The sequence below is a fragment of the Anarrhichthys ocellatus genome, unplaced genomic scaffold (genome assembly GCF_004355925.1).
Source record: "Anarrhichthys ocellatus isolate YVR2014 unplaced genomic scaffold, GSC_Weel_1.0 scaffold41, whole genome shotgun sequence".
Taxonomy (NCBI): domain Eukaryota; kingdom Metazoa; phylum Chordata; class Actinopteri; order Perciformes; family Anarhichadidae; genus Anarrhichthys; species Anarrhichthys ocellatus.
The window spans coordinates 3,047,747-3,071,866 of record NW_022280071.1 but is presented as its reverse complement, the minus strand read 5'-3'; the positions used below and the strand labels follow the sequence as shown (position 1 = coordinate 3,071,866).

General features: G+C 44.9%; 1 protein-coding gene across 4 annotated transcripts in view; it reads left to right on the top strand.

Moving 5' to 3' along the window:
• Window positions 1-15,189, top strand: part of ppp6r3 (protein phosphatase 6, regulatory subunit 3) — a 24,270-nt gene extending 9,081 nt beyond the window's left edge. The window contains exons 9-26 of one of the 4 annotated variants that reach the window (XM_031868126.1): window positions 553-679; window positions 1,430-1,582; window positions 2,985-3,134; window positions 3,603-3,667; window positions 4,669-4,784; window positions 5,031-5,116; window positions 5,431-5,517; window positions 5,929-5,975; window positions 8,712-8,766; window positions 9,154-9,284; window positions 10,268-10,383; window positions 10,723-10,936; window positions 11,041-11,138; window positions 11,320-11,515; window positions 12,705-12,722; window positions 14,007-14,102; window positions 14,603-14,674; window positions 14,772-15,189. In XM_031868126.1, the coding sequence (XP_031723986.1) occupies window positions 553-679; window positions 1,430-1,582; window positions 2,985-3,134; window positions 3,603-3,667; window positions 4,669-4,784; window positions 5,031-5,116; window positions 5,431-5,517; window positions 5,929-5,975; window positions 8,712-8,766; window positions 9,154-9,284; window positions 10,268-10,383; window positions 10,723-10,936; window positions 11,041-11,138; window positions 11,320-11,515; window positions 12,705-12,722; window positions 14,007-14,102; window positions 14,603-14,674; window positions 14,772-14,823 (1,879 nt within the window). In that variant the 3' untranslated portion in view covers window positions 14,824-15,189. Of the gene's footprint in view, window positions 1-552; window positions 680-1,429; window positions 1,583-2,984; window positions 3,135-3,602; window positions 3,668-4,668; window positions 4,785-5,030; window positions 5,117-5,430; window positions 5,518-5,877; window positions 5,976-8,711; window positions 8,767-9,153; window positions 9,285-10,267; window positions 10,384-10,722; window positions 10,937-11,040; window positions 11,139-11,319; window positions 11,516-12,704; window positions 12,723-14,006; window positions 14,103-14,602; window positions 14,675-14,771 lie in introns of all 4 variants that reach the window. The other 3 variants (XM_031868125.1, XM_031868123.1, XM_031868124.1) reach the window with 3 other exon arrangements.
• The last annotated feature ends 8,931 nt before the right edge of the window (window positions 15,190-24,120 follow it).

Below are 24,120 nucleotides of genomic sequence, written 5' to 3'. Positions count from 1 at the left end.
TGTATATGTATATATGTGTATATATATATATGTCCTTGTGGTTTGATGCAGTATTACACTGTATACAATATTGTATTTGCATAGTTTAATTGTCACAGATAACTACTCTCAAAAGCAATGCGTTCTGTGAACACGGCAACAATGCTTGTCTGACAGAAACGTGAGCAGTCACATGATCAAACGGGTTGTAAACAACCAGATTATTCAAACCGCTTTGCTTGGAGGTAACGCTCAAAGTGATGGCACCTGAAGTGTGGCATGTGTTCATAAATCACCAAGAAATAGTTACCAATCACTTCACATTAAGAACTCTTAAAGTCTACGTGTTTTAGATAGAATCTACTTTTCCTGTCTGCCTACATCCATCATTACCGTAAATGTTCCCCCTACTTTCATGGCGGTTAGGAGAACGCGCAATGTAGACATATGCTTCAATATCAGGTTCCTAACTGCTTTCTCTGTCCGTAACTTTAGGCACAGTCCCAAAGAGTTGGCACTACCGCGCTGTGCTCCGTGAGCTAGTTCACCAGGTTCTGACTTTCTACGTTGTAGGTTTGAGGGTCATATGGATTGCCCCCCTGGGATGTCCCACCCTTCATTCTCAGTCAACCACAGCATCCTGGAGGCTGTGAGACCCCGACTCAAAGACTTTCACCAGCTGCTACTGGAACCCCCAAAGGTAAAAAGCAGTTTTAAATGTCTTGTTGACTGAAGTTACAATGCTGCATTCTGCGTGGGACTGTGTGATCCTTTATTAACCCGTTATCAGCTGCTTTCAGTTTAGTTTGAACGAGTATGTTGTTACAAAGCAGCTGAAGAGGAGTATGTGACAGTACACCACATACTATAAGTCAGGGGTCCCCAAACTTTTTCCTGTGAGGGCCACATAACTTTTCCCTTCTCTGATGGGGGCCGGGGTCAGCTTGGCGTACAAATGTATTCTGCTGAGCTAATAGTCCACTTTTTGGCTTTGAGAGTTTGTCTACTCGCATTTGGCCTTGCAAGTTATCATACTTGTCTTTGTGACGGGATTCATAGTGTCGGCACAGATTGTATTCTTTGAATACCACCACCGCCTCTTGACAGATGAGACAAACAGCCTTTTCTTTGCATTGAACAAAAAGATAATCGTTTGACCACTGCAGGTTAAATACCCTGCATTCTGAATCAATTTTTCTCTTACCTAACCTTTTCGCCATTATTCCATTCTATTTGACAGGGGCTAGTCTAGGATTTGCGTGGCCAGACTGAAAAAAAATCATAATGCGTCTCTGGTATTGTTCAGGGGGCCGGGCCAAATGTGGAGGCGGGCCGTATCCGGCCCGCGGGCCTTAGTTTGGGGACCACTGCTATAAGTATTCAGTCATCGGTAGAGGCGTATCCCAGTCTGTTGTGGATTTATTGTGCAGAGTTTATTCTCAACCAACAGGCCAATGTGATGAAGACGACGTGGGGGGTGCTGGACCCTCCTGTGGGCAACACCAGGCTCAATGTGGTCAGACTGGTGGCCAGTCTGTTGCAGAGCAACACGCACAGCATCAACACAGAACTCATCAACCTCAACACACTGGGAGTCATACTAGTGAGTAATATCCCTTCTTTCCTTTCTTACTGCCCAGTTACAAACTTACTAAAGTAAGATCTTGGATCTGATCTCCAGTAACTGAAGCTGACGGGTCACAACTGTGACAGAGCTGCAAGAGTTCAATCTGAGATTGCGTTCTAAGTTACATATGCTCAGTAGTATTTTTTCAAGTACTGTATATGTTTTGTCTTTACTTTTTGCCCGAATAAAACTTACACTTTTGAGTGCAGCTACGTCATGTCTCCATCATGTCTTCATCAGGCATACTTGGCATGAGGAAACAGTCTGTAGTACAGTTTATCTAATTCAACACGGCTATGGGTCACAGTATGAGCCCTGTAAGTTTGTTTTTGTGATCTCTGCACCTGAAGGCAATAGATCAACAATTGTCGCCATGTCCACATATCTCATAGAACAGTGTGTGTCGTCCTCATAAAGCCACACCTGTGTGCAAAATACCCAGATTTGTTATGGTCCAAGCTAAAAAGTTAAATCTTTAATATCTCCTCACTTTCACAGTTCATATACAGTTATGTGAAAAAGTGTTTGCCCCCTTCCTGATTTCTTATTTTTTTGCATGTTTGTCACACTTAAATGTTTCAGATCATCAAACAAATTTAAATATTAGAAAAAAATAAGAAATCAGGAAGGGGGCAAACACTTTTTCACACAACTGTATTCTGCTCGTTTTCAGGTTGTAGTCGCAGGTAAACAAAATATTTTCTAAAATGCAAACAAATACACTAACTTTCCCTCCGAGACCATTGCCTCCCTTAGTAGAACATGAAGCATTAGTTAGGCTGCCTGCCACTAAGAGCGGTCCTGTTTCTGCCTTCTTTACTTGTTAGTGGGGTTAACCTAATGACATTTGATGAGGGATTTGAAAGGATTAAAATGCGTTAAACTGATTTAATGCTGGATTTGAATTTCATGATTCAGTTATCTGAAGTTCAAAAATGACGCTGGTAATCTTGGCCGTCATTTCTACTATCATCTCTGTTGTGTTATTCAATTCACTGCCTTCATTACTGAGATCTGGTAATGTACAACTGTGAGAAACTGATTCACAACAGCGTGATGTGAAGATGTAGATGGGCTCTGATGTGAACAGTATGTAGATAATGTACCTACATCAAGTGATGGTGCACCTCATTTACCTGCTGTTCTTCCTGTGGTTTTGCCTTCAATCACCTTTACTTGCTTTTGGTTCACATAGAGGTTTAGATAATGATGTTCAACTGTCTGTTTGTCACTGTGACCACATATCAGGAACAACTGAAGGGAAGATCATACAAAAACTAGAAAAACAGACTTTTTGTGTAGTAATCTGTTAAAGCAAAGATCACTATCAGAATAACCAAACCATTTCTTAATGTCTCCGTTTTGTTTTGCTCCACAGGATATGTATTTCAAATACATCTGGAACAACTTCCTCCACATTCAAGTGGAGATCTGCACAGCCATGATTCTGGCTATGCCTCCCGCCCCCACTGACATCCAGCCAGACACGGAGCAGGACAACGCCAGGGAGAGCATCCTCATCAAACATGTAAGATTAGAATAATGAGCGAAAAAGAGCTGATTCTGATCTGTCAATCGCTTCTTAAATCTCTCACTGTGTGATGTAATTGTTGAGGTTCTGCACAAGCTTTTACCTCTAGGTCTATAGCAAGCTAAAGCTGTCTTTATATAGGTAACAATGTACGTTCAGTGTAAACGCAATAATGCAGTTAATGTGAAATTGGACAAATGCAGTGGTAATGACAGTAGCCTTATGTGACACATTTCCACAGGTAATCTGGGTAATGCTGCCATAATGAGTTTATTTCGGAGGCTGAGAATGTTCTGTGTAGAAAGACACGAGTCACTATGAAAATACGGCAAATAGTGAAGGCTGTATATTAGGTATTTATGTCAGTGTGTGTGTCAGTGCAGACACAGCAGCAGTCTGCACTACATCACTACATGATGGCACGCCGAAGTGGTTGTTTAATGTCCTCATATTTTCTTCCACCAGCTGTTTCAAAAGTGCCAGTTTATTCAGAGAATCATAGAGGCCTGGAGCTCCAATGAGAAGGAACAGTGAGTATTATAATCTGCTGCAAATGTCTTTGTCCAGGTGTAACTATGCGTCATGAAGTTATCATTTGCTGTAGTAGAGTTATGGCTGGACCCCAATATTTGGGGGCATTATGTCCGTATGCAGTGCTCTGCTTGCGGTGCGTAAAGCTTTCTTGATAGTTGCGCTTGCCTCCGCAGAAGGCCTTTTACTCTATGCGCTGTTTGTTGCATTGTTATCTAAAACGCCAGAGGGCGTACAAACTAAATGAACTATTAGGAAGTGAAAAGAAAAGGAATGAAATCGTAAACCAACCTCCACAATGCCGAGGAGGAGTTGTACTTATCTGTAATCTGATATCTCATATTCATGGACTACTTGTATTCTAAAGAAACGAAGGTTGAATATCCTGTAAACAATTTGACTTGCCTCAAAATATTTCCTCAAATGTAGATTTGTGAGACCACTGGTTTCTAAAGCATCTGAAAACAAATTGACCTCCTTTTGTATAATCTCTACACGTGTCAGTAGTGCTTTTATCAGTGAACAGTCAAGTTCTGAAAATTCAGAGTTGCATGACCAAGGGCTGCGACTACGGCTACGTCATTTTCCTAACCCTCGCGCCGGCTTCACTACGGTGAGTATGAACTAGGCTTAATGCGCCGAGACAGCAAACGCCGCCATTTAGGTAGCGGTTGCCCACAAACGTGACTTTAAGGTGCGTCTACACACACAAAGGGATGAGGAGAGTAGGTGGTAAAGCATGTGTGCGCTATCCACACGAAGTGTAAAAACGGCCCCTGTACACTCGTCGTCGTTGTGGTGTGTGAGAGGTTAAAGCTCTTAAAGCATGTTGAGCCCGAAGTAGGAAAGAGTCCACAACAAAACCATAAGTCCGTTGCTCCTTTAGTGTCACTGCTGGTCATGGTTCAGAATTGTTAGGAGACTGGCGCTTGGGTTTAGTGGTCCGAGTAATGACTCGTAATGGGACGTCCTCATGATTGTGTTGATGCGTTTGTTTTAGGGCAGAAGGTGGTCGCCGACGAGGCTATATGGGTCACCTGACCAGAATAGCCAACTCTATAGTTCATAACTGTGACAAAGGCCCGAATGGACCACAGATACAACAGCTCATCTCTGGTAAGGACTCGCTTCTGTCTGAGGGCTCAGAGCTCTCTGGCCTCATCTGTTTTGCAAATTAGCTTCATCTTTGACTTCCAATGTGAGTCGATTGACTGTGAAGTAGTGTTGGTCTTGGTAACTCTTCCTGTGGCATCACTAGGCTCTGTCCTAGTGATTGTGTTTATACACCACATAACTAGTGGACATGAGAGCATCATTCCTGAAGTTCTGTACAGTATGTAAAGATGTGTTTGTGTGACACAGAGCTCCCAGCAGAGGACAGAGACAAATGGGAGGCCTTTATTTCTGGGCAGCTGTCTGACACAAACAAGAGAAACACTGTTGACCTGGTGAGTAACCACACGGACATCAGCACTGACGTCAAGCTTTAATTTTTATTTTGCTATACGTGTTGGGTGTACTGGGCTGTTATTTCGACAGTGTGCCATCTTTTGTTTTGTTTCTGTAGTCCAGCACATTCATTTGAAATGAAACCGTGACTCTAAAGTACAGACCCTTCTCTTCCACTGCACATATTCAGAAAGCTTTATATTAGGATAGCACAAGCTAATATCAAGTGATATATGCTAGCACACAATGTTGGGACAGTTGTGCCTGTTGCGTAGAATGCACACGGTGAAGAGAGCTTCATCTCTTTCTGTAGGTCAATACACACCACATCCATTCCTCCAGTGATGACGAGGTGGACTTCAAAGACAGTGGCTTTCACCAGGACTCCTCTCTGCAACAAGTAAGACCTACACTCACACACACACACACACACACACAAGGCAGGCCCAGCTCAGCTACACGTATTCATTAGTCTCTCAATTCATTAACTTAACTACTAATGTTATTTAGGAGACTTTACAGTTGCTTTAAATCAAATAGAATTGTCTGATATTGTTCTTAAACTAATGTAAAAGCATTTTGGCATTTGACTGTAAATGCATGTTTTTGCTTATTTTCTTTAGCTATTAACCGGTCTAGCCTACATGTTACACATTTCTTTACTATGTAAATGTATTTGCTGTTTTCTGTACTGCAAGTAATGACCAGCTTTGTGTAGAGCCAAGACTATATCATTATCGTTGGTCCTGGGTTTTGCCAGGCCTTTTCTGATTATCAGATGCAACAAATGACGTCCAATTTTATTGAGCAGTTCGGCTTCAATGACGAAGAGTTTGCTGATCAGGACGATGTTGTGGAGTGAGTACTCATCCTGCCTACTGGAGCTGCTGTCTAAATACTGCTGTGTGACACTGAAGGGACAGGGCACCTACGACATCACAAAGCTGGTGGGGCGGGATCATGTATTCATTCAATAATAGCACATTCATTTGACAATCACTTGGGATAGAAAAGTGCTTCATTCTCTGCCCCATTGTTATGACATATCATAACACAAGAACATGGTTTGATTCCTATTCCAAGCTTTCTTGTTGACATTCACATCTCAATGTTGTGCAGCATAATTTAGATAGTTCTGAAGTTATGATTGGAACAGATACCGTTTTTATTTTTCCAGTTTGCTACAGAAAAAGAGCAATGACGGGGACGGCTGTTGCCCAAGCAGACATTCTGCTCGGGCATTAAAACTAATGCCATCACCTCCCAGGTTATTTCCTCTTTGATGTGGCTGCCATAGTAAATAGAAGATCTGGCTTAAAGAGAAGAATCCATAATATCCAGCTCTGGTGTTGTCGTGCGCTGTCCCTTTCCTTCTTCCGTAGGGCGAGCTGGTTTGGGTATAATCTTGTGCAATGCTTGTGGGCTGTTGGAGATGGCTGTTAGTTGATCAATCATTTCAAATGTCTGCTTCACTTTAAACCGTTTGTGGTTTGAAGTAGTGCCTCTCTCTCTCTTTACCTCGATGTTGGGTTTAGGAATATCAGACAAAATGAGACGAGCAGTACACCAATACAAACGCTCCTCCGGTCCTCACATTTATTCTCTTTTCTTTTAATTGTTTTACAAAAGTTTTTCACTCGCACACATTAAATCTCCAATAGGTTAAGATGCATGTCTACATCTCTAAAGATGCAAAGTCTGGAGGATCTGTCCTACTAAAAGACTTTGACTCACTAGTAATCACTAGTAACCGTCAATAGTACACGGTTGAAATGGTAGATTGAACACACAGCAACATTTCTGATGCTGTTTCATGTAAAGGGGATGTTAAGGGGAACTATGAGAGGTTGAAGAACTGTTGTATTGGTGTGCCTGATGATGCTCCCACTCTGGTTGAGGTCTGTCTGCTGGTCTTCCATCTGTGCAGTCGAGATGTCTGGAACGTATCTGACTTGGTCTTTAACGTCGACAAGAAGAGGATGTGATATCTAGCTATCTATTTATCTATCCATCTATCCATCTATTTATCTATCCATCTATCTATCTATCTCTATAAGGCCTGAACTAATGTTCACTGCACATCATATGCACCCCTGCTGTGTTTTACAAAACACATTGCGTACAGGTCAGATACTTTCCAGTTATCATGAATGCACAAGTCCGAAGGTGAAATGAAGAGTAAAGTGGCGTACAACTGTAGTAGAAATGTGCCATTTGGGTAATGGTAATAGGGTGGCTAGATGGAGACGTTCCAGTGTGTGGAGGTTCTAGGCTGGTATGAGATGATGGCACTGGAGCTAGTTGGGTCCATGTGTGGATAGGACTTCAGCTTTACTCATAACCTAACTTGGTCTTCAGTGCTTCTGTTTATTAGCTTATCACAGTCTCATTCACTTTGTTCCCCTCTGAAGGTGGAAGCTTCTCTAGCTGTTTGTAATCTCTGAACTTCTGACAGAGCTTTCTAAAAGCAAACATTTGGATTGAAAAGAAAACGAGCATTGTTACCAGAGTCAGATGAGCTTACTTAAAGACTTTCAGCTCCTACACAGGCCCCGGATGGTATTAGCCTGACTCTGCACAAAAACTAGAAGCGTGGGGAAACTGCTCATGTAGCTCAGTCAAATGTGAAGCAATTCACCTTCCCACCATGTTCAGAAAGTAGTTCCAACGAGTAACTGCTCTTTAAACCATGCTGTCCTGTGAGACTTTGCATCTTCACACAGTCAAAAAGTATAACTGTGCAGACTGATCACCGCTAGTTATAAAATCCCAGCGCCATGTGGAGCGTCTCTCCTGCACGGCTGCTGATCGGCGAGTCCTTTACTCTGGAGATTGTACCGGTATCTGTCGACTTCTTTCTAATCATGAACGTTAAGGAAGATAAAATATTTCATGTAGACGTATCCGGCCTGCTCCCCAAAGGTCCCTGAGTAGAAGCATTACTGCACACTGCCTGACGGGAAAGTTCTGTCTCACAATAATAACGATGACCGGGATGAACATTATTTCTGACTGTGTGAAAGGTTCCATGGCTTGCTAATCACAATAACACACTATATATTCTGAACAAATGTATTCATGTTGTGTCAAATGCACACCAGCAGATTAACTGATAATGAAAATCATTTCTAGTTGCGGCCCTGATCTCTGTCCAGCTTTAGTGTGTGTTTGTATGAGCTGTGTTTTCACTCTCTAAAGAACCCTGATAGCATTTTTTCTCTGCTTCCAGTCTTTGTGCTAAGCTAGGCTAATCCTTGAGCTGATATTATTCTCATCTGACTTTGTGTAAAATGGCAAATAATTCCCCCAAATGTTTGATCAACTATTTAAAATGTTACACGTTGTGTAATGGAAACCTTGCCATCCGTTAAGCGATGTTGAAAGTGTCTATTTTGGCTTTCTTTGTCTCCCAGGGTCCATGTAGGACTCTTTTCTGTTTTGCCAGTTTTCAACCCGTTACTGTCTCTATGTGACCATGGAGCTGCATGGCGTGAGCTAGAGTTGGTCGTCCCTTCAGCGTTGAACATGTCTGTCTGTGTCTCCGTATCTGTGGATGCCTAACTGAACTAAACTCTGTTCTCTTTAACGTTGCAGTATTCCCTTTGATAGAATATCAGACATCAATTTTTCTCTGAATACAAATGAAAGTGTAAGTACTTTGATTATTAATCTTGAATTCATACATAGTCAATGAGAGGAGAGAGTAAAACGATCATAGAACAAATTAAAATGTGTTCTGTCAATATGGCATGTTTTTGTATTTACTGAGATCACTGTTAACAGAGTGAGACGATGACGTTGTTCTAGCCTGCATTTGATCAAATACTGTCCCATTGTTTGTTAATGTGCGTACATAGATATTGTGTGTGAGGCCTGCTGTTGTGCTAGGGTACTGGAGGTGTACATGTTAATGTCTGCGTGCGGTCTTGAGAGGCCTTTGTTCTGTAGGATGTAGCCCTAGTTTGTGTGTGGACGTGCTGTAGATGTAGAAAGAGTCTCGAGTGTCTAAGTGTGTGGCCCCTGTGTGTCTCCACAGGCAAATATAGCTTTGTTTGAGGCGCGCTGTAAGGAGAAAATCCAGCAGTTTGAAGATGCCGGTTCAGACGAGGAGGATATCTGGGATGAGAAAGATGTCACCTTTGCACCAGAAGCACAGAGACGCCCCAGGTCAGTTAAACACAGACGTTTGTCCTTCTATAGACTGTGGACGCTCATTGAGCCTTGAACGTGATTTTACCCATAACGTCAAAACCAAGTCTCAACCGTCCTTTGAAGTAGTGTGGACCTGCCAGAATGTTGTCACCATTCAGAAATGGCCTTACTTCTCAATTAAAGGAAATGTATTTGTATAACCCAAAATCACAAATTAGCCTCATAGGGCTTTACAATCTGTACAGCATACGACTGCCTCTGTCCTCTAAGGGTTTGAGGTTTCTTCTTTTTGTTCCCAACACTCAACACGGTCCCCTTTAATTTTCGCACTGAATGTACTTCAATGATGATTGTAACACCTTGAAGTCATCATCCTTCTACTTTAGAAAGTACATTTAAATCGTCTATAATGAATCCGGTGTGTTTGGTTGCACAAAGTACAAGAATCGTCAAGTTGGCACACTTGAGCACACTGTGGAAGAACTAGAGAGACGACTAACACTTTTTAATAAATGATTGGTTCATCGCTCATCGTTTTATCACTTATGGATTTTGTCTATAAAATACCCAGACGTTTGAATGCTATCGTGACATTTGTGAAATGTTACTCAACAAGTGACCCAAACATTTCACAGTTAAAGTTAGGACAATGGTTATGAAACGGTCTTAATGTAAAACTGACATAAGTAAACAAGACCATCGGCAAGAAGATGGTCTGTTTTGATATAGAAGTAGTTTCTATACATGTGGGGTGCTCATGGAAACACCAGCGCTCTGGTGCACAGAAGCAACAAATCATCCCAAATGTGAGCTCCATGGAGGAGATTTAACTTGAGTAGTTAATGCTTGAGAATATGTTGACGTCAGATAGTTAACAGAAGGTCAGCCCGTGATTAAATCAATCATTAACTGCCAGCGCTGTATACTTTGTAGAAGCAGTAATGAGATGAAGTCAGACGTGGATTAGAAGTAACATTTGATGTGCGTGTCCGTCTCAGGAGTTCAGGCAGCACGGACAGCGAGGAAAGCACCGACTCGGAGGAGGAGGACGGGAAGAGAGATCCGTTTGAAGCTTCCAACCCCAGCACCGACGACCGGATGGAAGTCGACACAGGTTGGTGTACCCAAGACTACTACATATCAACCCGAGGGACATAACTGTAAAGGTGAACCCAAGTAAGAACTACTTTTGCCTGGACGGGGGTTTAGGATTCAGATAAGATTCAGCCCAGTTCATTCAGTCATTATTCACAATGAACTAAATTGGGGCCGTGGGTTCAGGGCTGATGTAAGAACTGTGATTAGGTTTATTTTCAGTTTAGGTTTTTGCACACGGTGCTGATGGTTTATGAAATAACTGTTTTCTGTCCATGCACGTAGGGGCGGCGGTGCGTTCAACACCGTACTTTTTCCCACTGATTTCATGTTGTTTTTTATAATCATTATCTTTTAGGGCCTGTGTGGACGGCCAACTTTGATGACATCCCCATGGACACGGGCACATCCACAGCTCCGGCCTCCAGCCCCAACAACCCTGCTGCCCCCGCTGCTTTGCCCTCCTCCCCCTCTTCTACAGAAGACGTCCCAGAGGCAGCGTGGAGCGCCACCTCTCCTCCTGCCAACTCTGAAACAGGCTGGGCTGACTTCTCCAACTTCACCCCCATCAGGTAGGACGTCCCAACAGACTCTGGGTCAGTTTGTGGGTGTGAGCCTGCAGTGCTGCAGCTCATTGTCTTTGAGTGTTTCATAAACAGGAGTTGCTCTCTTTCAGCCCCAAACACCCTCTGAGGTGCAACTCTCCTGTTGCTATGGAGACCAGCTTAGAGACAATGGACCCTCTGGGGGTCAACGCCCCCATGCAGCCCGAAGGTGAGAAGTGTGCATATCTGTGTCCCACTGTGATGAGCTACACCTGGACACACTGATGTGTATGATGTCACACAAGCTCTAAATAACCCAAAGTCACATTAGTAGGAGAGATGAGCCCTAATGTCCGGGTAGCTGATGAGTCTTTCAGGTGTTCAGATCTGAACCTATTGTCCCCCCCCAGATTGTGATGGCTGGCTGGGTACCAGTGTGGCTTCTCCCTCCTCCACCTCAGCTAAGGATTGTGGGAGACCTAAAGCGGAGGAGGAAACGGCTTCCTGTGAGCAGCGCAGCATCACGGAGACGGTCATCAACGGCTCCATGAAGGAGACGGTCAGCCTCACTGTCGACGCCAAGACTGAGACCGCCGTCTTCAAGAGGTTCGCCAAACATGTATATACACAAAGAATCACAACATGGCGCTCTGTGCTACAGTTAAGTTGTCGTCCTGGTCTTATGAAACCCAGGAGGGGATTGCTGCAATTCACTCTTACAATATGGTGTTTCCCAGAGTGGCTACTCCAGATGTGTCTCATTACTCATTAGCCATTCAAACGCATCTCTTTGGAGTGTTTACTAAAATAGTTGACCTGAGTTTGAGTCGTCGGCCCACCAATGCTGTGCATTTAGTTTGATCTTGTGGACAGAATCCCCATAGTGGCTGCAGTGTGACTCTACACTAGAAACACTCGTTCTGAGACATTTGTTCTCAGCACAATATCCAGAGGCCCACTTTTCACCAGATTCCCACCAGCTTGCTTTGTTCTTCCTCATTCGAATGGACTCCCCGTCAGTTTGTTCCCCTCCTCCCATCCGTGCATCAAAATGCCAACACAGACTAGCAGAGCCAGGTTCTCGGTCAGGATGAGACTAAAGTGCCAGAGCTCTGCTTCGACGAGTCCAGCTGTCTCACTCGTTCTCTCACTGTCTGGTAATATGTGGTGGTCATAGCTCCCGTAACAGAATGGCACATAAAGGAGACATGATTAAGTGTTGGTCACTGATTATGTATTTAGGCTTTAAGTTATATTGAGAGTATGAAGCGCCCTCTACATAATGTCCCACTGGAAGGTTCGGTTTGAACCATTTTAGTTTGAAATGTTCCTGATATTGATAACACTTCTGTGGAACACTTAGGCTATAAAAGTAGAAAGCATCTCTCACGCTATGAAATATATGTCTATATTTAAAGGTCGCCTAACTAAAGTGAGCCTTGGCTGGAGTTGTTGCTAGCATCGGGGCTAATGCCCTCCACTTTAACCAGCAGGGGGCCGGCTTGTTGTAGGATTTCTTCAGCGTAGCTATGTTCCTGCTAACCTCATACTTCCTGTTGCGCACACAACCTGACTACAGCCCCCCGCCGACTCCCACTACTGACTCCACTCCTCCGTGTGTCAGAGCTCCCATAGTGGAGTCCTCAGGTTTCCAGCTGCTGTCCTCTGTCCCGTGTTGATGCTGCATTATTCTGTCTGTCTGTCTAACAACTGTGTGATGACCTGAGTGACACTTACAACCTGAGCTTCCCCTCCTCTCTCTCTTGCTGTGCGTTGTGGGTGTGGTCTTCTTCAGAGTTTTGAAATCTTATCGGTATGTACAGCCAATCAGAGATCAGCCTGCAGCCGTGATGTAGTCTTGTTGTCACGTCAACCACCAACTTTTCTTTCCCAATTTTGATCTTCTTTTTTGGTTTCAGCTCCTTGTTTGTTTTTATTTCATTATCTCCATTCTGCATGTGTTCTTACCAAAGGTGTTGTCCAAGTGAGTTTACTAGTTTATGGCTTTGTTCTCAACGAGCCGACCGGATTAAAGCGGACTATAGTGTGAAAGTGTCCTACGACTCCACAGTTCTACTGGTTCCTCAGTTATTGTCTCCATTTTAAGATTGTGAGTTATTAAGATTCAAATGTCCAAATTGAATGTGAAACTGCTCAACAAATTCTAATGTGCAAACAGTCCCAGTACTGGACGTGTGTGTGTGTCTAGACAGCAGGCACTGACTGACGGGTCATCACGCCCTCACCGAACACACACACACACACAAGTCATTGAGATCATAATGGTATGTTTTGACCGCATATTGACATAATGGTTAAGAGGAATAACATGACAATGACATTTATAATAATAATCATCCACTATTACTTTTAATCACACAAATTGAACGAAAATGCTATTCCATCAAATAGGACTTTGTGAAGTATAAAAGAGAAGCACTTATAGAAGCACATGGTTCATCATTTCAGTAACTTATGAAAGTTATTTCTGAAGAACAAAGCTTTTCTTCTGAGCAGTGACGTTGATGACGTCGTGTCCCTGTTTGTAAATGAAATTACATTAAAGATTTCTATTTGTTAATGAGACTACTCTCAACCGAGTACTCAGATACTGGTATGAATGATATCGTGTCTCTAACCAGAAGTTTTATTGTTCTTGCATCAGTGTGCACTGTCTCACAGCGTAGCTTCTATCTGGATGTTTGTGGGCGTTTTGCTTTGATTGAGGCCTCATCAAGGTTATTGGTGGTTCTTGAGACAAAGCAAGACTGACGGCTGGTAATTTGGGTCTAATCGGTGTCCAAATGGTTTGGTAGGCCTGCCTACTGTTTGGCTCTGTAACTACAAAACAACAGCATCCTATGACATCCCAAACAGTTGACTTTCTCCATTTGCTGTACATTTTGATGCTTCTCCTACATGCTCCATTTCAACACCCTCCATCCTTTGTTTTTACTGTGTCCGTCCAGCATGCGTCACCGTGCACATCTCACTGTGTTCTGTGTGTTTCTGTGCGGGTCACCTCCTATGGTATTGATGTGTGTGTGTGTGTGTGTGTGTGTGTGTGTGTGTGTGTGTGTGTGTGTGTGTGATGCAGCGATGAAGAGAAGAGTGCCTCTTCAGTAGTGGAGTGTGTGGATTCGGAGAGAACGGGTGTCAACATCTCAGCCGCAGCCTGCTGTCCCAAAACAGGGTCAGATGCAACACACTCACTCACACACACAAAGAAAAGAAGGCGTGTGCTCAGACGGCGGTCTTCAGCGCTGCTCATTCGGAAATGTTCAGTTGCATGATATCGTACAGCCCTGTCTAGGATGTGTCGGTGTCTACAGACATCAGGAGGCAGATGAGTTGTGAGGTGCAATGTGGTACAAAGATTCATGAGTAAAATAAATTCACTTTATTGAGCTTTTTTACTTTTGAATGCATCATGTAAATACAGATTTAGTTAATTCAGCATTTACATTTATGAATTGTGTAAAAGTCTGCGCTCCATACAGCATGCAGCGCTACAGCAGAGTGGATCCACCGGATACATCTGTCATACGTTTCCCAGGCACTGTCCTGTCCTGTAGATCCTGTTGATTTAGTGTCTCATTCAGATGAGGAATATCAACTCGTCTCCATCTTATATTGTTCCTTTAGTGACACAAACGACCGTCTTAACCTTTTCCTCTCCCCACCTGTAAGCAGTGAGAAGTGTCGGCCCAGCGTCGAGCTTCCCAACGGTCCTCTGGAGGAAATGTCGCCCATCGAGGAGGCCAAGTAAGTGTGACTCTACTACACCGAGCAGAGAAACGTTTCTATACTTTACTGTCCTGTTACTCAAAAATGGACGTGTCCTTTCCCCGTCACATCCCAGACTGGACCAGAGTGCCGTGTCCTCAGAGCCAGCTGTGAACGGGCCGGCGTGAGGCCTCCCAGTGCCGGCTGATGTCCAGCCTGTTGTGCCACGCAGGGCCCTACTGCTGGCCAGCCAGCGGAGGCCACTGCTCAGAGCTGTACCAATCACACGCCCCCACCAGGACCAGCAATACTCCTATTGGCTCATCACTGACTGACAGACGGACAAGACAGGTGTACAGACACGGGACGAACTGAAAAGCAAAACGAGAGACGTACTCGAATGGATACAGAATACCTTCTTTCTGCATTTGTTTATATTCTATTGTTCTTATGAGGTGACGTGCGACTGATATCTTGCCACTCAAAATTAAATAGTAATGTTGCTATAGTTAAAGAAATGATTGTATGAATAAAATATTTTATAAAAAGAAAAATGTATACAGAAACATAAGATGAATTACACAGAACAGCTGTTGTGACCGGCTGCATCTGTCGTCAGCACACTTCACACAACAGCTGCTATACTTCAAACTCTCCCATCGCTCCATGGAACGCCTTTTAAAGAGAACACACTCAACCTTTTGCTTTCGCTGCAGGTATTATTATTTGTAAATGTTTCTCTCTTGTATTCTTCTGCATCGAGTAAGATTTGACACTTTTTTTTTTTTTTTTTTTTTTGGTATAATTTTTTTTATTTATTCTGGAAGTAAGATGATGGTTATGTTGTTACTGAAGAGCCGTACCCCCCTTCCATTAAGGCTGGGTTCCTAATGCTAAGCTAGAAGGCTAACAGATCCAGTATAACATCACACAGCCTGAACTGGGAGCTGTAAGTCCCGACTAGACCTCTTCAGACACACAGTCCTCTTCTTTGGCCCAAAGCTCTGTCGAGTTGTTCCTTCTTGCTCTCCTTTAAATCAACATGTGCAGAGCTATGAGCTGACGTAGCGACAGCGTTCTAGAGAACGTGGCTGTTAAAGACTCTCACTGCTACCTGAAGAAGGTACAGTGACCATCATCCAGTCCGTGCACACAGTCCTGCTAGATGAGTGTCAGGTTTACGTGCTGCTGGTTGTAAACCAGGAGCCCAGCAGACTCGGTCTCTGTGACGCGTAACCCTGGGAGTGGTTTTGGTGCTGTGGTCAGGCTGAACCCTCGCTCCACCTCTTTCTGTCCACTTAGTCCGCCTTCATGAGGCGATGATCTTTGAAACGACGGGTCTACTGATAGATATAATGCAGTAATGGCAGCACTACTGCTGAACGTCCGTCCTCCATGGTTCCTAAATGGGCCATTGACTGACTCGTGTACCTGCAGCTGGGATCTAAATGGTGTCTTTGTTGCAGCCCTTCCTTCTCCATCCTGTCCGTGGACTCGCTGCCTTTCCTCTCTGCCAAATGTGACCGCTTTCTTATTTTTCATCTTGGCGTCAAATGACTCACTGGTTGGGGGAAATGTTCTGTGTACCGTACCAGCATTGGAAGGGGAAGAAGCGATCTACAGATGGATTGTTCAACCCACGTTTTTGTCCGATTATTAATTAAATTTCATCTTAATTTCTGACGCTAAATGGTCTTTGCAGATGGTTTCTTGGGCTTTGTTTGACCTGTTGCACCATCCCACCAGAGGGCTGCACGTTCTTCAGCTCTCATTGCACACCGCTGTACAGAGCTGCACCTCTGTGACCTGTGAGACGCTGAGTGTTGCTGCATATTGAATGTGAAACAGCATTAGGTGGTATTTATCAGTCCTGTCTGAAAACAGCATCAACGTTGGGAACTTTAAATGTAAGGAGCTTTGGGAGAGTCGGGGATTTGAAGTATCCGTAGTTAAAGAGCACTGAAGTCTGCGCCGCTTCAACTTCCTTCAGTCGGGGACAGCCTGGAAAGGTCAGTCTTTTCTTTTACAGTTTGAACAAAGGTAGAGGGTCCAGCATGCACTAGATATATGAATCATTCATGAACATGTTTCTTTACTCTTTATCAGGCAAAGCTTCAGGGGTTAAAAGAGAAGCCCCTCCATATGAAAGTTCTAAACTAATCATTCACGATGCGTCTCTAGTACCACTTATATTTACTGTGGTTTTAAAGTAAATATAACTGTCGAGGATTTGAAAGTATAACTCTGAGTAGAATAATCAGATCTGATCATTTAAAGTGTAACGGTGTATATGGATTATGATCAGCCCAAATCACTGTTCTAATGAAGAGGACTCGTAGACCACAGGCCTACGTACTAACATGTCTCCTCAAGGCTCAACATGCTGTTCATTCACATTTCACAATTTAAAAAAACTTACCAAATCATTCAATTACTGTTAATATATTATTAATATTTACTCAGAAAAAGCTGCTCCAGTTGATTCACTTGCACATGTCCACTGGAACAAAGTCACATGACGTGTTCTATTCATGAAGAAAGCATGTTGGCTTGATGTCTGAAAGTATTCCTTAATAAGGTCTCATCTGTCAGTCACTTTGAGACATTAATAATGTTTCAGTGACTCAACGGCAGCTTTAAGTAGAATGTGTTCTGTGGGTTCTATTGTCAGGTGCCAAGGGACAATAGAACTGAATAGATCTGCATTTCCATAAAGTTGGTCAGCAGCAGGAAGCATGAAGTGCTCTAAAACTTCCTGGTATACGGCTGCGTTGACCTTGGACCTCAGAAAACACAGTGGACCAACACCAGCAGATGACATGGCACCCCAAACCATCACTGACTGTGGAAACTTTACACTGGACCTCAAGCAACGTGGATTGTGTGTCTCTCCTCTCTTCCTCCAGACTCTGGGACCCTGATTTCCAAAGGAAATGCAAAATTTACTTTCATCAGAGAACATAACTTTGGACCACTCAGCAGCAGTCCAGTCCTTTTTGTCTTCAGCCCAGGCGAGACGCTTCTGACGCTGTCTGTTGTTCAAGAGTGGCTTGACACAAGGAATGCGACAGCTGAAACCCATGTCTTGCATACGTCTGTGCGTAGTGGTTCTTGAAGCACTGACTCCAGCTGCAGTCCACTCTTTCTGAATCTCCCCCACATTTTTGAATGGGTTTTGTTTCACAATCCTCTCCAGGGTGCGGTTATCCCTATTGCTTGTACACTTTTTTCTACCACATCTTTTCCTTCCCTTCGCCTCTCTATTAATGTGCTTGGACACAGAGCTCTGTGAACAGCCAGCCTCTTTTGCAATGACCTTTTGTGTCTTGCCCTCCTTGTGCAAGGTGTCAATGGTCGTCTTTTGGACAACTGTCAAGTCAGCAGTCTTCCCCATGATTGTGTAGCCTACAGAACTAGACTGAGAGACCATTTAAAGGCCTTTGCAGGTGTTTAGAGTTCATTAGCTGATTAGAGTGTGGCACCAGGGGTCTTCAATATTGAACCTTTTCACAATATTCTAATTTTCTGAGATACTGAATTTGGGTTTTTCCTTAGTTGTCAGTTATAATCATCAAAATTAAAAGAAATAAACATTTGAAATATATCAGTCTGTGTGTAATGAATGAATATAATAGACAAGTTTCACTTTTTGAATGGAATTAGTGAAATAAATCAACTTTTTGATGATATTCTAATTATATGACCAGCACCTGTATACGTACACGCACGTACGTGCGCGTGTGTGCGCGTGCGCGCGTGCGTGTGCGTACGTGCGTGTACGTACGCGTGTGTGTGGGCGTGCGTGCGCGCGTGTGTGGGCGTGCGTGCGCGCGTGTGTGGGCGTGTGTGGGCGTGCGTGTACGTGTGTGGGCGTGCGTGTACGTGTGCGGGCGTGCGTGTACGTGTGCGCGCGCGTGTACGTACGTGCGCGTGCGCACGCACTGGCGTGCGTTGCTTTTGCGTGTGTACGTGCGCGCGTGTATGTACGTGCGTGTACGTACGTGCGCGCGTGTACGCGCGTGCGTACGCGTGTACGTGCGTGTACGTACGTACGTGCGCGCGTGTACGCGCGTGCGTACGCGTGTACGTGCGTGTACGTACGTACGTGCGTGTACGTACGTACGTGCGTGTACGTACGTACGTACGCGCGTGCGTACGCGTGTACGTGCGTGTACGTACGTACGTGCGCGCGTACGTACGTGCGTGTGCGTGTACGTACGTGCGTGCGCGTGCGTGCGCGTACGTGCGTGCGTGCGCGTACGTGCGTGCGTGCGCGTACGTGCGTGCGTGTGCGTACGTACACGTACGTACGTGCGCGCGTACGTACGTGCGTGTGCGTACGTACGTGCGTGCGCGTGCGTGCGTACGTGCGTGTACGTGCGTGCGTGTACGTGCGTGCGTGTACGTGCGTGCGCGTACGTGCGCGTACGTGCACGTGCGCGTACGTGCGTGTACGTGCACGTGCGCGTACGTACACGCACGTGCACGTACGTACGTACGTACGTGCGCGCGTGTACGTGCGTGTACTGAAGGACCCAACACTTCCTTCACGTTCTCTTCTGGGACTACCCTTCCTTTAGGCAATTCTTCCCACTTCTCGATCCCAACAAAGACAACTTGTCTCATCTGGACGAAACGGTCCACTTCTTCGTTTCCTTGCCAGTGCGTTCCTGCTCGTATGTGGGCCCTCTGGTGCACCACTTCGAGCTCCATGGTTAGCCTTAATTCGGTTATTTTCCTCCATAGGTCTTCGTGAGCCACTTTTTTGCTTTTAGCGCTCTCGAAACCATTTTCTTCCCATATGGACAGGTCTTCGTTAAGGGCCTGAGCACAGTAATAACTGTCTGTTATTACTCTGGCTCTTTTCACCCTTCTCCTCTCTAATTCGAGCAGACCTTCCAGTATCGCTGTTACCTCCCCGGTCTGAGCACTACCGGGGACTTGGCCTCGTTGTCTTGAGCGTTCCTTCTCTTTCTGCTTGAGAATGAACCCCCAGTAGGCCTTGTCGTCTTGTCCTTTCCTTGACCCGTCGGTGTACAGGGTCCACTCCAACGGTTCAGGTGGTGTGTCGTCTGGTTGCGTCTTTTTCTTGCTTGCGGGCTGTGCAGAGCCGATCTCGAGGTCCGGGTCCAGCAGGATGTCTTCCCAACGACCCCATCTGGCGTTCGTTGCTTTTGTGCTTTCTACCGTGGCCTTGCGCAGGAATCGATGGACCTGGCTCTGGGTGAGAACCCTGATGCCCTGCCCTTTGTCTAAGCTTTTCCTTGCTTTTTCGATCTGTGACTCCTCGTCCTCGCAATCCTCCAGCACCAATCTCCAGTAGTGCTGTTCCGCTGTTTCTTCGGGTCCCATGGGTTGGTCCGTCACATGGGCCAACCACAGTCTCTTCGCTTCATCATTTGTGGAGCTGGACTTCACCATGAGCCACTTCTGCGTCAAGTATTCTTGTACCGACTCCTTCGGGTCTTTGTTCGCCACCATAGCCTTGATCTTTTTGAACTCGTTAAAGCTCTGGGTCGAGGCTTGCATCTCTGTTAACCCGACGCTTCCTTCTGTTGTGGTAAGGTTGTTGCTCCGTTTTGAGCCCGGCCCCGCTCCCGGCTGCTCTTCTTCGCTGTCCGAGATGTCTTGTTGCCTCGCCTTTTCTTCTTCCTGGGCCAACTTGAAGGCTGCTTTCTTCAACCGTCGTAGCATAACATCATACACTACTGCCAGGAAGCCCGTGCGGAAATTACTTGTCAGCTTTGTGCAGGCTGCGAGGGAGCCGTAGGTTGGAGTCATCAGAACATTTGCCCATTCTCCTTTTGTGGCGTAGACCATTACCCCCTTCAGTCCCTCGAGGTCGTGCGTCCACATTTCCGGAACATCGTAGCCTGTTTGACCAACTTCTGGAGCATAGGCCTGTCTCCCGTCCTTGGTGGTCATGGGCCCATATCGGTCATCTCTGGCCAGGCCCCGTGAAGCCGAGTACACCGACAGAAGGGGCAGTGGGTTTTTCGGGCCTCTTCTGCTCCCTTGCTTCAGATCTTTCACCCCTCCGGGCGCCTCGTATTCGATCGAGGTCAGGCTTGGCACCGTCTCTTCTTCATCTGACTCGTCTGAGTCGTTGGCTGCAGAGTCTGACTCGCTTTCTTCCTCTGGTGGTGGTGTGAGTGGCGCTGGATGGGTCGCTTCGGGTGTCCTCACCGGTGTTCTGAGACTTGCCCCACTTTGGCCCTGGCTCATGAACCTTATGGACCCTTCTCCGGTACTTTTGTATTTCATTCTCTGCAGACCTAAGGACTCTGCTGGGCTCGTGCCCGCGTTTTCTGATCGTCTTAGCACAGGAGTCTCTACCTCGGTTTGCACTGCTACCCCTCGTGAGTTGGCGGTTGGTGTTTCTTTCTTCTTCGAGGGTTTCTCCTGGCTCGTGCTAGTCCGTGGTGATCTCATCTCTCGGCTCGATGGTCCAGGTGTCAACTCTAGATAACTCCCCCCTTCATCCACTTCCTTTCGTGGGTCTGGTTTTGAGGGAAGTCGGGGTCGCACTGCCCTTGCAATAGGGGCTTCTTTGTCTTCAGGCTTTCCTGCCCTCCAGTTGTTGGGTCCTTCAGTACACGTACGTACACACGTGTATATACGTGTATATAGTAGTAGTAGTAGTATAATGTAGATATAGGTCCTAGGTTGTGGGAGCTAGTAGTAGTAGTAGTACTACTACTAGTACATCTTTCTGTAAGAAAGGTGCAAATAGAGTTGAAAATACTCAGAGAGGGATAAATATACCTAAAAGTATAAATGTTTACGTACAAGGAATCTCAATAGTATGAAATAGTTGGGATCATTATTTCTGACGTTGATATATCTTATATAGTTCTAATTTGGTTTGCATTGCACGACATTACGTAAGGATTCATTTACCAAATTTTTAATTCTTTTCACATTTAGTTTATATTAGAGAATGAACACTGAACACTTCCAGACCTGTTAGTCCATCACTGCTGCAGTCATGACTAAACGATAATTACTTGATACAATTTACAAGTTGGTCTTGTAGAAAGATAAACAGAAGACGTGCCACACGCAGCTGAAACATATTCAGACAATTTATTTTGATTGAAGTTATTTCACATCATAGTTGTTATTTTTCCTGTTGATGATCTTTTGTATTTTTATTACAACAGCCACAGAGCAGCAGCAGCAATAATAATAATAATAATAACCCAGCAGGAGAAGCAGATCAACGGGAGAAAGACTGAAAGAGAGCGAGACATTATGGGCCACGCCCTTTTTCTCCAGCTGCCAAAACATTTTCTTACAAGGAATTGTGAGAAATCAAGTTTTTTTTCTTTTTATTCAGTCTGTCAGATTGGTCAGGCGGTGCCACATGTGACCCTGTTGTGAACTACAAACAGAGAGGCGATGGACAAGAGGGAGGAGCTCCACAGGATACAGACACACCCTAAAACAAACAGTGGGAGGAGTTCAGAGAGACACCGCCCACTTCTTTAAAGGAACAGGTCGCTTTCATACATCAATCCTCTCATCTGCGGTTCATCAAAAAAGCCTATTTTCCAAAATGTCAAGTTCCTGTAAAACACTGGGACATGAGGGATGAAACAAGAGGACAGTGAAGTGACACTGAGGCTGGATTTAAAATGATAACATTCAGTCAGTGTGGTCCACCTCTGATATGATTATCTGGCAGGATTAGGACAAACAGATTAACTTGAATGATTAAAGCTCAGCTGTGAGCAGCTTCAGTCCATCAGTACCAGTACTGGTTTTTTAGAAAAGCAACATCACTCAAATCCCGACTGCCTCGACCAATAGGATCCGCCCAGACTCGTGGCAATAACCAATCAGAAAGCAGTTAGGTGGGATCTCTCCGTTTCAGTCCTTAACCTCAGAGAGATAGTGATCAGACCCTTTTCTCAAATTTTCAAAACTTTTTATAAAAACAAAATTACAAAATAAAAACACCAGATGACGCAGCGACATGTACATGCAAAAGAAACGACAACACAGGAAACAAACGTCTGATTAAAGTGATCAAATCAAAGATGTTGGAAAAGATAAAAGAAATGATGAAAAACATTTGTTAGACTACAGTGCACTGTGTGTGAAAAACATAACCACACACGCGTAAGATGAAGGCGACACCAGCCCTCATGATGGGAGGCTGTGAGATACAGAAAGAGGATGAGGAGGGTAAAGGGGGGGATTCAAAGAGAGGAAGGGAGAAGACGACTATGTACACCCGTATATATACATCATACAGGATATGACAGAGGTCCTAGAGCCAGACCCAAAGACGGCCGTACACAAACCCAACGGTCATGGCCCCCAATAAATAGGAAACAAAGCCTCTCGTGGCGGACGGCGTCCTGTCCTCTGCTGCAGCTTCTGCCTCCGTTCAACAAACATCCCGAGCACGAACATATAAACCGGATGGATGCAGTCAGAGCGCGGCTGACTGGGAGAAAGGGTGGAGATTGGACTTGTCTCATGTCTTCTAGGGTGCCCAAGAGAGAGCAACCCAGACCGGACCGAGAGGAACAAGAGGTTCTGACATTGTGTCGGGACAGTTAACACAACGTATGAAACATTTGGAGGGAATGTAGACGGGCAAATGTGGCCGAAAGGTGCCTTTCCCCCCCCCAATCTGTTGTCCCTTATAGCCCAATGCGAAAAAATATGTACAATAATTTAGTTCCATCCTTTGATGGGAGTGAATCCTCCCGACAGCCTCAAAGTGTTTTATGGCGTAATATAAATACAGCAAAACAATTCAAAACAGGTGTTGTGACAGATAGAAAGATCACAATATGCAACTCATCCACAGCTCCACCAGAGGCACTGCGACTCTCCACCCCAACCTCGGCAGGGGGAGGGGGGGGGGGTCAGAGTCTCTCCACCTGGCAGCACTGAAACCACACTCACGATGTCTTCAAGCTACAAGTGCACAAAACTAAAACTAAACTCCATGCCCATGTGTGGCAAGTGTCCTTTCTCCTTTTTCATAACCGTCTCAAAAAAGCCCCCCTCCCCCCAAAAAAAAATAACATAAGTAGAGGATATGAAGATATACAACAGTCAGCTGGTGATGGGTCTGCTTCACAGATCCACGAGAGATCCTCTTGGTTGGCTTCCTTTGTTGTACAATGCAAAAACAACACAGAGCCGGTGTTCTTCATTACTGTCAGGACGTAATAATCCAGGAGGCTTTAAGGACACAACTTATGAACACGAGGCGGTCCCAGACCCCCCAGCTGCTGCTACACAGCTGTCCTATTCAAGAGCAATGAGAGATCATCAGCACGGTGACAACATGTGAGAGCAACAAGGAACGTCACCATCGCCGTTCAGCTTTCCTTCAGAGGTCCCCAAATGTCATCACTGGGGGTTTTCCTCATATATATGCACATATATATATATATATGCACATATGCACATATATATACATATATATATATATATGCACATATATATATATATATATATAT